General features: G+C 45.7%; 1 protein-coding gene across 1 annotated transcript; it reads right to left on the reverse strand.

Annotated features, from left to right (window-relative positions):
• Positions 1-12: 12 nt before the first annotated feature.
• LOC124658882 (alpha/beta hydrolase domain-containing protein 17C-like) lies at positions 13-4,012 on the reverse strand. The gene is made up of 5 exons (XM_047196877.1): positions 3,633-4,012; positions 1,662-1,698; positions 1,334-1,570; positions 1,212-1,259; positions 13-845 (listed from the first exon to the last, which is right to left on the reverse strand). The coding sequence occupies exons 1-5, from the start codon at positions 4,010-4,012 to the stop codon at positions 447-449; spliced, it is 1,101 nt and encodes a 366-aa protein (XP_047052833.1). The 3' UTR covers positions 13-446.
• Positions 4,013-12,185: the final 8,173 nt, after the last annotated feature.

Here is a 12,185-nt window from a genome sequence, read left to right on the forward strand (position 1 = left end):
ATGTGAAGCTCCTTGAAGCCACGTAACATATGAACACTATATTGACATATCCAGACTAGGAAATGCTGGTTGTGATTGCACCAAGACTTTAGACTGCACAAAGTGGCAGCAAATGTTCTATCTTTCTTCCTTGTGATTACAGACAATAATGGTACACTTTTACATGATGAAAATCCTACTGCATGCGACTGGTGTGGCAAAACAGGTTAATTGCACACATGTTAATTAACCGAGAAAGCTACCATGTCCAGACGTACCTCTTTGATAAATGAAACTATACAACAGCTTCCTGATTGTTTTTTTCTCACATTAAAACAGCGGCTATCCGTCCACTGCGGGAACTGCTAGTGTCGCTCCTCGCTGTACAATGTGACATGGTTGCTTGATTCTCGTGACATGGTATTCAGAAACTACTCCATGAATTGTGCAGAAATTCATATCGTAGATCACCAAACCAAGCATCTTCTCCTCCTAAACTTGTCAACATCATCTGAGCTCATTCGTGGCTTTTCAGCAGCATCTGCTGTTTTGGATTTCCCAACTCTACTATCTAAGCTCTTCCGCGAGATCTGTCGGCACTTCGCATCTTCTTGGGGTTTGTCCACGGATGCAGGTTCTGTAACTTTTTGAGAAGTGTCATCTGTCGCTGTTACCTCTTTCAGGTCAGGTTTCGTCGATTTTTTGCCAAGGCCCGATACAAACTTCTTCAAGTGCCTGATGTAGTCAGGATATAGCTCAAGATTGCAGTGCCCACCGCCACTTAACCACAAAGGCGAATGTTTCACCTTGCAAAGTTCCCATAGCTGCTTTCCATGTGACCAATCAACGACGTCATCTGATGTGCCCTGGTATAACAATTATGCTAATGGTTTCAGTTATGACAATTGAAGCACAAAAATTCTAAGATAGAAACATTCAAGGTAGAAACAGTGGTAATAAATGTTATACTAATGAAACCACATAGCACACCTCATAGTCTCATAATAGAAGTTATTTCACTCCAGTAACTTCGACTTCTGATTGTTCTTGCTTCATTTATGTTTAACTTTTATATACTTGACTTGGTGAGCATTTACAGATAATCATCTATTTTCAGCTTCTCAATGTGGTGGTATACAAAGACAAAACAAATCTATTATCCCACAGCAGACCAACATACAAACTACACCACTGAAAAGGAAATTTAAAAAGCATAAAATAGAAGAACTTACATGAATGACAAGAACTGGACAGTTTACCAGGCTGATTTTGTCGACATTCTACATAATAGTGGAAAATATATCAGCCATTTATCAACAACAATTCTAAGGGAGAAGGTGGGAGTCAAATTTACCTTGTAAATGTCAAACCAAAATGTTTTTTTGACTGGATATAGTACTCTCAGTCCAGATAAAATGGGACTGTGCAGAACCACAGCTCGCAAATTTGGTAATCGTGAAGCAAGATCAATGGTTGGACCACTTCCAACAGATTGGCCATACAAAATTATATCCTCATCTGGCACACCATATTTTTCCTTGAGGCAGTTATATGCTGCTTCAATGTCTGCATATGTATTATACTCAGTGGGCTGTTCAATAGAAGAATAAAATGTCCATTAAGATAAGCTTGCACAGAAGATTAGCACTGGTAATTTAAAGATGAAGCAGCAAACATGATACCTTCCCCGTAGACCTCCCATAACCAGCATAATCATACCTGCAACACATACAGGGTCTATTAAGATGGATGCCTGGGAGGAAACAGATTCTTATGCAAGCACAAGCGTAAAGGGAAACCTATTTAGCATTCGAATGAGGCTCAGAATTGCTCCAATTTAATATAATGTGTGAATGAGTTGTGTGTACGAGGGGAGGTCCCTTGGGATCTGAGATATGACGCACATAAATGGATCTGTCTGCATTATTCCAATCATGAGGTACATTGCTGTTCCACCAGACAGACCCACTAGTTATGCCTCGAAATAAAACATACCATCTCCTCATCATCGAAATAGTTTCTGTCAGATCCAAGCTACCTCCAAAAAATACATTATCTTGTTTCACATCCACAATGTTGGGAACAGTACTATAGAGTCATTCTTACCATCTAAAGGTATAACTGACAAGAGATGGCCTGAATGTATTCTGGAGTTACAAATTTCTGCAGTATGCAAGCATATACAGCACACCTATTAGGGAACTGGTCATGTAATCTGCAGCCCATCTAATCCTTGAAGGTTGCTATTTGATTGAGTTTTCTTTCCAAACTAATGGGCTGATGCGATGTTCCCTTAACATGAAAAGCAAGAATCAAGTAGGTGTCAGGCAGCAAGACAAGGATGGTCCCTTTTCATGGCTAGATAAATTAGTACAGCGCTAATACTTTTCATGGAGTAGTAACTAACAGGAAAGGAGGAGACGTGGCAGCTTAGCTATGCCAGTAAATACAGCTGAATTTCATCCGCAGCTAGTGTTAGTAATTAGATTGTATTTCAGACACAAATTTAAGTAGAAGCAGCAGTGCGGCTAAATGAGATGAGCATTTTGTGTGCGATTCATAACTCTCTCCCCAATCTATGCGCTACAAGACAATTTTCCCTGAAATCGTAAAAACCAGCCTCCATTTGCAAAATAGCAGCAACAAATCAGGAAATAGGCACACCGAATCAGCAAATCAGGATCTGTTAAGATGGATGTCAGGGTGGGAACACATTTCTTATGTAGGGTACTAACTGTGAGCATAAATCAAGCACGAGCATAAAAGGAAACCTTACATTTGAACGTGTTTCAAGATTGCCCCAATTAATATAATGTGTGAATGAGTTGTATGTACAAGGGCAAAGGGGGGTCCCTTGGGATCCAAAATATGACACACATCTGCCTGCATCATTCTAATCATTAGGTACACTGGTGATCCAGCAGACAGACCCACTAGTTATGCCTCGAAATACAACATACAATCTCCTCAGCACCACAAAAGTTTGGTCTGTAAGATCCAAGGTACCTCCACAGAATACATTATCTTGTTTCGGGTCCAGTACCATAGAGCCATTTTCATGGTATACAGGTAAGAAGTAACCATAGAGCGAAACTGATGGACTGATAGGGTGTTCCTTATACGATCAGAAGTAAGAACCAAGTAGGTGTCGGGCAGCAAGACAAGGATGGTCACTTTTCATGGCTTAGATAAATTAGTAGCACTACTTGTAACTAATGGAAAAGGGTGTGTCGTGATCTAAATTTCATCCTCAGCTAGTACCAGTAGTTAGATTGTTTTTCAGCAGCTAAGAATAAAAAATTAAGCCGAAGCAGCAGCGCAGCTGAAATGAGATGAGCATTTTGTGTGTGACTCGTAACTCTATCGCCAATTTATGTGCTACGGGACATTTTTTTCCATTTAAGAAAAGCAGCCTCCATTTGCAAAATCGCATCAGCAAATCAGGAAATAGGCACGCCGAATCTTTATACTACTCATAAATGCACCACCACATACTGCTAGTACTACTAGTATCCAAACACCTTTGGAAGTAGGCGCTTTCCTTTCCCAAAAGTCTCCCGGAAGTTTCCGCGGAAGGAAACCTCGGGCAAATCCAGCTTAGACAAGCGAGCGGGGCGGGGCGAAGCAGGGAATGAGGGAAGCGCTTTATTTACCCGAAGATGTTGACGCGTAGGCGTCGGCTGAGCTCGACGAAGAGCCCGTACATCTGGCCGAGGTCTGCGGCGTTGCCGTGGGAGTAGAGCAGCGTGGCGGAGGCCCGCGCGTGGCGCACGTGCACGGCCACGATCTCGTTCCCGCGGCGCGTGCGGAGGCGCACCACCTCCGTGCCGTCCTCGTCGTCGGCGGCGGCGGAGGAGGAGGAGTCCCCTCCGGCGCTGGCGCCGTCCCGCCTGCGTCGGCGCGCGGGGGGCCGGGAGATCTCGGGGATGAGGAGGCGGCCGGTGGCGGCGTCGGCGAGGACGACGGTGTAGGAGGGCGGCGTGGGCGGGAAGAAGGCGAAGCGCGCGGCGATGGTGGACGTCACCCCACCCATCTCCGTCTCCGCGTCGTCAGCAGCGCGGCCGCGGCGCCGGCATGCGAGGGTTTGGATCGGAGGGTTTGGTGGTGGTGCTGGTGGGAGCAGAGAGGGAGAAGGTGGGAGCTCACTACTACTGGGAACGAACTTTTCCGAGCGAGCCAGCCAGCCAGCCAGTGTGTTTAATTTTGATGATGATTTAGGTGGACGTGGTTTAGATTTAGCGAGAGGAGCGACGCCGTTGGAGGAATGTGGCGGATCGGCTGAGGCTGCCAGCTGCCGTGGCCAATTCTGCGGTCGTGGTACTAACAGTATAATTTTTATGACAAATAAAATATATTTTGTTACTAGTTAATTAATTTTATGGTTAAACTAGTGTTCAAATTTTGAAGGGGCTCGTGGTCGGTACTTGCCTAGAAAAAAATTGGTGTGCAACAGTATGAGAAATTGTGGACTCCAACTGAAAAATGGAACAGACGGGCATAGTACAGGTTTGGCGAACAGAACTAGGACTCCAGCTAATTCAGAAGAGTGAAACGTGATCTGGTTGGTTCCCTTTCGAGACATGAGTTGTAAAGGAGTGACGACCGCAAAGCAGTAGTACATGACAAGTTGTATGGTTACTTTTCTAAAGAACTCATTGATGTATTCCCCTTTAGCTGCACGCAGATCAACGGTGCGGGCCGGGCCATATGCACACACGTGTTGGAGTAAACTTGAAGGCTCTTTTGGAGATTGTGTAGGATTATGTGAAAAAAAAATCTGTATAAATTGTTTGGTTCATAGAAACATATTTCATACAAATTGATCCTATAGAAAATTTTGCAGTGTAAATTATATAGAAAATTAGCATTAGATCATGATCATATTTCATGGAAATTCATTTGCTATAACCAAGGAGAATTATCTTCACATAGGAATATACCTTTTCTATTACTATGGTTTTTCTATCCTTTGAATAGAAGGGGCCCAAATTAATTTTCTACCGCATCGAAATGATGATCGAAAGCAAATCAATACGGCTGAAGAAATGGCTCTTGTGAAAAGTTTGAAGGTTTTTGGAGAGGTCGGATTGCTCAAATGTTGAAATAGAACGAGGTTGTCTGAAACTAACTCAATCTTGCAATGGAACTATACAAATTTGCAATATCTATTGCGCAATTTTGGTGGAATATTTCTTGAAGAACGATATAATGGATAGAATCTCTTTAAGACATTGTCAATGGGATGCCAAACAGATGGCACATCAGTTGGTGAAGAGTTAATTGCAAAAAATACCACATTTAGAGCTAGGGCTTTAAAAGACCACCGGTCTTCAATTGTTTTGCAAATACCCACCCATTCGCCCTCTATCTTCTTTGAAAAACATTGATTGCTAGATTTAGGTCATTTGATGCTATCTCTGATCAGACGGGCCCACTGCCAAATTGACGACCTAAGGTGGCAAGTGTGTAATGGGTCGAGGAGACACAAGGTAGACTGGTTATATATTCTAGTGGACCCCACATTTCATGTCATCGCTAACCTCTAGCGTGGTCACATGAAATACTCCCTCTCTCTCTCTCATGATCAAGCACACGGTGGAGGAGGGTGCGCTTGGTTGCGAGGTTTTCCTTGATCCATACAATGGTTCCTGGGGGACCCATTTGTGCGCAGCGCCGCTTCCTATTGGTCGTCGGAGCGACACTGGCAAGATGGCCGAGTGGTGCATTGTGTACCGGCTATAAGGAGCTAGCGAGCACTCCAGAAGGATCCGAAGCTCACCCCAAGGCTTCCAAGCTAGTCGGAGACGACATGAGAGGTCGGAGACGATGCCACGGTCGGCGAACTCGGTTGCCGGAGCTCATGAAGGTGGGGATGGTGGAGTCGAGTGGGGTCAGAAACACCGTTAGCTCATCTAAACTGAGCGAGAAGTATTTTTTAAAGAAATTAGAGTGTGGATGAGTAGGTCTTGCAAAAAAAAAAGTGGTGGTCTTTTGAAGCCCTAGCCCTAAATATGGTGGGTTTTTTACTGCCGGATATGCTTATGGCTCAGTTGTGTAATAGTTGGGAGGGTGATCCTACTAGTTCTATTTTGCATTTCGTTATCAATGATGTAACTCAGTTAAATAAAGGCCCCGAGGCATCGGAAACTCAAAACAAAGTCCGAGCTACATGTAGTCATTTATTTTCAAACAATCATAATTTGTATTTTGAAGTTTTGAAAAATCTGAGACAAAATTATAGAGGTACACTATAAAATTTGTCAGATTTTTCTTTTTTTGTGTAGCCTAGAACACAAAGTAGTTTGTATTGGAATTTTACGGTTTGTATAGTATATATCATTGTCTATCTCTACGAATATTTTTCATATTTTGAAATATAATTTTTGAATGTTTGAAAATAAAAGCTTACATGTAATGGTAGCTCGCCTCTGTTTAGCCACTCTCCACGGTACATCCCTTAAAAAAAGTTTTCACATTCGTCCTTGAGAAAAAAGAATTGATTTCACGTCCGTTGGCACCGCCGGGAAATCTGAATCTCAGAAGAGCGGCCACAGGGCGCTCCCCACGAGAGGCCGCCCACACCGGATGCGCGAATCCAAAGGCGCCGAGCCAGCTGCATCCGCAACAATTGTTTCCTCCTGCGGGTTGGATAGGAATCGTTGGGGAAAGAGAGTGAGAGAGGGGCTCCGGCCGTATCCTGAATCCTCCGTTGTTTGCTTTTGATCAGACGAACAGGGGCAGCAAACAGGAGATTTGGCGTCATATCCTGCCGTGATGGGCACCGGAGACCAGGTCACGAGGATAACTCCTTTGACCGACGAGTTTGGCCGGGGGGAAGCATCCGTCAATGGATCTACCGGCATATCTATCCGCTATCGCACATGTCCCATGTCATCTAGCAGTACCGATCCTTCCTCGTTGATGCCTTGATGGGATGCTGTCTATGTGCCTGATTCTACCTTGCTCTAGTTTAGTTTGTATTGTGTGACTTGGTTCAAATTTTCAACAGAATCTATGAATTATCTGTACGTTTTGAAATATATTCGAGCTTTCCGTAGGTTGTAAAAAAATGTTTATCTCAAAATTTCTGAACTAAAAAAAGAATCAGAAGAAATAAATGAAATTCAAATTTAGCCAAATTTCATTTAAATTTGACAAGAATTAGACAGAAAATTCTAAAACAAATTTTGAAATCCCAGAGATTTGTGAAGTTTCGGAGATTTTGGTGGGTCTCAAAATTTTCTCTCAAACGAAATTCAAAACCCTCTAGTAGTAGAGACTAGAGGTACTGACTCATGGGATACTAAGTATGGGGATGCATCAACATGTGATAGCAGAGGCATATCGGCATGTCTTCACTTTAGTTAAGGAGGTGTTTGGTTAAGCTTATTTCTATTTTTTGGCTTATAATTCAAAAAGGCATCTAAATAGGCGTTTTTGATTTTGACTTTTGGTTTATCTTATCATGCAATAGTATCCAGTTTAGATGATTTTGTGACTTATAAACCAAAATCCAAAAGCCACAAATAAGCCCAACGAAACAACCTTACTTCAACGTGAGTATACAGCTCTGTGCATATTATTGTTGTACTTGAACAACGAGAGACTAGGGGTGCCTCAAGCAATGTGGTTATCGAGAAAGTAGTAGTTAGCAGGGGATTGTTGTGCGGGTCTGATTTGGACCGTGAGGGCCGCAAAGTTGTTGATTGAGGCTGCCGCCCTATGCTGGTCAAGTTGACGATGGTGGCACCTACTGGCGTTGTTCTCTTGTTTGAGGCGTTGACATTGTTGTCCTCTCCCAAATATGCTAGGGAAATCCTAGATTTGGTTTCCCAGATCGGACGATGGCGGCTATATTAGCTATGCTTGGCGCACGCCTTTCCTCTTGGGGACATCAACTTTGGGGTGGATACGGTGTGATGGACTCGTGGATGGTGGATGGTGGATCGTGGAGGTGTTTCCGGTGGCGGTGGGCATCATGAGTACCCTCCACATGCGATGAGCCCTTTTGGTCCTCGTCTTTTGGACTTGTCGTCCCTCTCCGGTGTCGACGAGGTTGCTGAATTTACTCATGGAAGATTAGGTTGATGCGACGGTTTTGGTGTGCACTTTGGTAGCAGCGAAGGCGACGCTCGAGTGCCCGCCCGTCTGCGGGGTGTGTTTAATGTTACTAGTGTCTTGTATGTTACTAGTGTCTAGATTGACTTACTGTTGTTTAGGTTTTCTACTTGTTTCTCTTACTAAACTGAGCAAATATGTGTATCGTTTCTTTCTAACCATGATTTTGAACACATTAAAATGGCTTCATTCCTTTGAAATGATAGTTACATTTGATAATAACAAACACACAATAAAGTCTGGTGGATCATCAAAAGTTCAATGTATTTCCACTCCATCTCTTTCTACTCCATTCAGCACGTGACATCTTAACTGTGCCTTTTTTCCTATCCCTGCATTTTGAAAACTACAAGGATGCACTACTAGGAAAAGGCCTTGCCGTAAGACAGACTTCAGTGGCGCACCTTGAAAGCCATGCGCCACTACTACTTAGCAGTGGCGCACCACAAAATGGTGGGCCACTGTTACAAATGTAGTAGTGGCGCACCTTGTTTGTGGTGCGCCATTACTAAATGCTGGCAGGAGGCCGGCTCCTACCCCAACCTAATAGTGGCGCACGTCGGGGTGGTGCGCCACTGCTACTTCCCTTACCCATGGCGCACGGCATAGTGGTGCGCCACTGCTAGGAGGTGGCCAGGGCACCTTTAGAGGTGAGAGCCTTAGCAATGGCGCACTGCCGCGGTGCGCCACTACTAGCTATGGCGCACCACTAATATGGTGCGCCACTGCTAAGTTGGGCAGGGGCGTGTGGTGCAGGTACCAGGTGAGCAGTGGCGCACCACGAAGAAGTGCGCCATTGCTACATGACCTTAGCAGTGGCGCACGGCTGAGTGGTGCGCCACTGCTAACCTGGGACCATTTCCAGCTTTTCCCCCTCCACTCACATGTGTCACCCACTTTCCCCAAACACTCTTCCACCACCACCTCCCACCAAATCTGGATCTGGTCGTGTTGCTCCTCCTCCCCACCTCATTTTGACCTCTTCATTCACCCAAATTAAGTGCGTAGGTAAGTAAGGGTGAAACTTTCTATAGCTCAATACCTACTCAATCTCAACTTTTTTCCTCATCCAACACTCTCGGTCTCGTCGTATCGGTAATTTTGTTGGTTTTATGCTTTGTGTGTGACCGGTTACGATCGTCTTGCACACGTGTGTGTGCATATATGTTATGCGAAAGCTCCGCATGTGTTGTGCATGCATGCGCGATCGAAGTGCATGTGTGTGTGTTGTATGCGAAGCCTCCACATGCATGTGTTGTATATGCGAAGCCTCCACATGCATATGTTGCATGTTTTTGTTTGCGGGGATTAGAAATGCGATGGAGTTGCCAATATTTTGCCGAAACGTTGATTCATTTCCGTTTCGATGAATAATGGGCATACTAAGCATATACATATGTCCTATTTTTAGGGAAAGTCATGCCAAAATTTTCTTTTGGTATACTAAGATATCCATTTTCTCTATACCCGCAGGCGACCATGGTCCGCATGATGAACGAAGGCGTTGTGGCTAGGTTTTTGAAAGCCGCGACGGCCGAGATGATTAAAAATAACCAAAAGGAGATAAGATGTCCGTGTCGAAGATGCAAGCTGACGAGCCTTATGGACCCTAAAGCCGATATGGTGCGGGACTACCTTCTCATGTGTGGTTTCATGGATGGCTATCGGTGGGAAGGCGACGAAGATGATTATGAATTTGTCCATGGGATTTCAACAAGAAATAAGGAAGGAGGTGAGCACCATGTAGAAGATCCCGGACATGATCAGGATGTAGAAGATCCTGGAGATGATCATCATCACAATGTAGGAGATCCTGGACCTGATGATGAGGAAGATCAAGATGGAGGTCATCATGACGATCATGAAGATGAAGACGATGGACCATCGTCGATGGACTGGGTGCAGGACCCTTATCTTCAAGAGCTGCTTCTCAAGCAGACGAGTAACGCAAGAGTTGCCGCCCGAGAGAAAGCCAAGATGGATCAACTGGAGGTAGACGCGGTTACTCCATTGTATGAAGGATGCAGGCCGGAGGATACCCGCCTGAAAGTAATGCTCATGGCTTTGGAGATGAAGGTAAAGCACAAAATGACGGACACATCCTTCAACGACAACATGTCATTCTGGCACGAACGTCTTCCCAAAGGTAACACGTGTCCGACTAGTATCGAGGAGGCCAAGAAAATCGTGTGTCCTCTGGATTTACCGCATGTGAAATACCATGTGTGCTTGAACGATTGCATCATTTATCGGAACGAGCACGCGGAGTCTACCATATGTCCGGAGTGCGGCGTCAGTCGGTACAAGAAGGGGAAGAAAGCTCCTCGGAAGGTGGTGTGGTACTTTCCGATCACTCCTCGTCTGCAGCGGTATTTCGCGGATCCTAAGCAAGCAAAGCTAATGCGCTGGCACGCGGAGATGAGGAAGGGAGAAGATGACGCAGATGATCCGGACAAAAAGAAAAAGGACAAGATGTTGAGACACCCTTCGGATGCTAGCCAGTGGAATGCGTTGAACCTCGAGTACCCAGAATTCGGGGACGATCCTAGGAACATAAGGCTGCCCCCCCGCGTGCTTCACTCTAAGTCAGAAGGAGATCGAGCAGTTTTTCGACTGTCTCCTAGGAGTAAAACTTCCTTACGGTTACGCGGGGAAGATAAGCAGGTACCTAGGCAAAGCGAAGCAGAGGTTCAGCGGGATGAAGTCTCACGACCGTCACGTGCCGATGACGCAGATACTTCCGGTTGCAATCCGTGGGATCATGGACGCGCACGTCCGTGAAACGCTTTTTGGCCTATGCAAATTTTTTGACGTCATTTCTCGGAAGTCTGTTGGCGTGAGGCAACTTAGAAGGCTACAGGAAGAGATCGTGGTGATACTGTGCGAGCTTGAGATGTACTTCCCGCCTGCATTCTTCGACGTTATGGTGCATCTGCTGGTACATATCGTGGAGGATATCATCCAAGCGGGGCCGACGTTCCTGCACAACATGATGCCGTTCGAAAGGATGAATGGTGTCATCAAAGGGTACGTTCGCAACGGGGCACGTCCAGACGGAAGCATAGCCCGGGGCTTTCTGACCGAAGAGTGAATCTCCTTCTGCACGAGTTATCTAGAAATCGAGAATCCCGTCGGTCTGCCCGTAAACAGGCACCTCGGGAAACTCACTGGATGGGGTCACCGAGATGGTAGCCGCGAAATGCATGTCGACTTCAAGGGTCGAATCGCCGACTTTGAAAGAGCAAACCTAGTTGCGCTACAACACATAGACGTGGTCGATCCTTGGGTGGTAGAGCACAAAACCTTCATCGCCACGACGTACAATGATCAGGGCCAACAGAGGACGGACAGAGATATAATCAAAGAGCACAACTCAACCTTCAGGCGGTGGTTCAAGGACAAGATGCTGACGTACCCTATAGACGAGGATTCTTCTGCCGAAGAAAAACTCATATTCGCCTTGTCACAGGGCGCCGAACACAACCTGATGACATTTCAGGCGTACGATATCAACGGCTACACATTCTACACCGAGGAAAAGGATGATACGTCTCCAACGTATCGATAATTTCTTATGTTCCATGCTTGTTTTATGACAATACCTACATGTTTTATACATACTTTATGTCATATTTATGCATTTTCCGGCACTAACCTATTAACAAGATGCCGAAGAGCCGATTCTTGTTTTACTGCTGTTTTTGGTTTCAGAAATCCTAGTAAGGAAATATTCTCGGAATTGGACGAAATCAACGCCCAGGGGCTTATTTTTCCACGAAGCTTCCAGAACACCGAAAGGGAAACGAAGTGGGGCGACGAGGCGCCGCCACACTAGGGCGGCGAGGCCCAAGGGGGGCCCACGCGGCCCTAGCGTGTGGCCCCCTCGTCAGCCCTCCGACTCCGCCCTTCCGCCTACTTGAAGTCTTCGTCGCGAATACCCCAGTACCGAGAGCCACGATACGGAAAACCTTCCAGAGACGCCGCCGCCACCAATCCCATCTCGGGGGATTCAGGAGATCGCCTCCGGCACCCTGCCGGAGAGGGGAATCATCTCCCGGAGGACTCTTCACCGCCATGGTCACCTCCGG

Source organism: Lolium rigidum, chromosome 6, assembly GCF_022539505.1.
Source record: "Lolium rigidum isolate FL_2022 chromosome 6, APGP_CSIRO_Lrig_0.1, whole genome shotgun sequence".
NCBI classification, from domain to species: Eukaryota; Viridiplantae; Streptophyta; class Magnoliopsida; order Poales; family Poaceae; genus Lolium; species Lolium rigidum.

Coding starts and splice junctions, on each gene's coding strand:
- LOC124658882 (XM_047196877.1), bottom strand. CDS start 4,012: ATGGGTGGGGTGACGTCCACCATCGCCGCGCGCTTCGCCTTCTTCCCG. Junction 1,571..1,661: donor ATGGGAGGTCTACGGGGAAG/GTATCATGTTTG, acceptor TCTATTGAACAG/CCCACTGAGTATAATACATA. Junction 846..1,211: donor GTCCAGTTCTTGTCATTCAT/GTAAGTTCTTCT, acceptor TTGTTATACCAG/GGCACATCAGATGACGTCGT.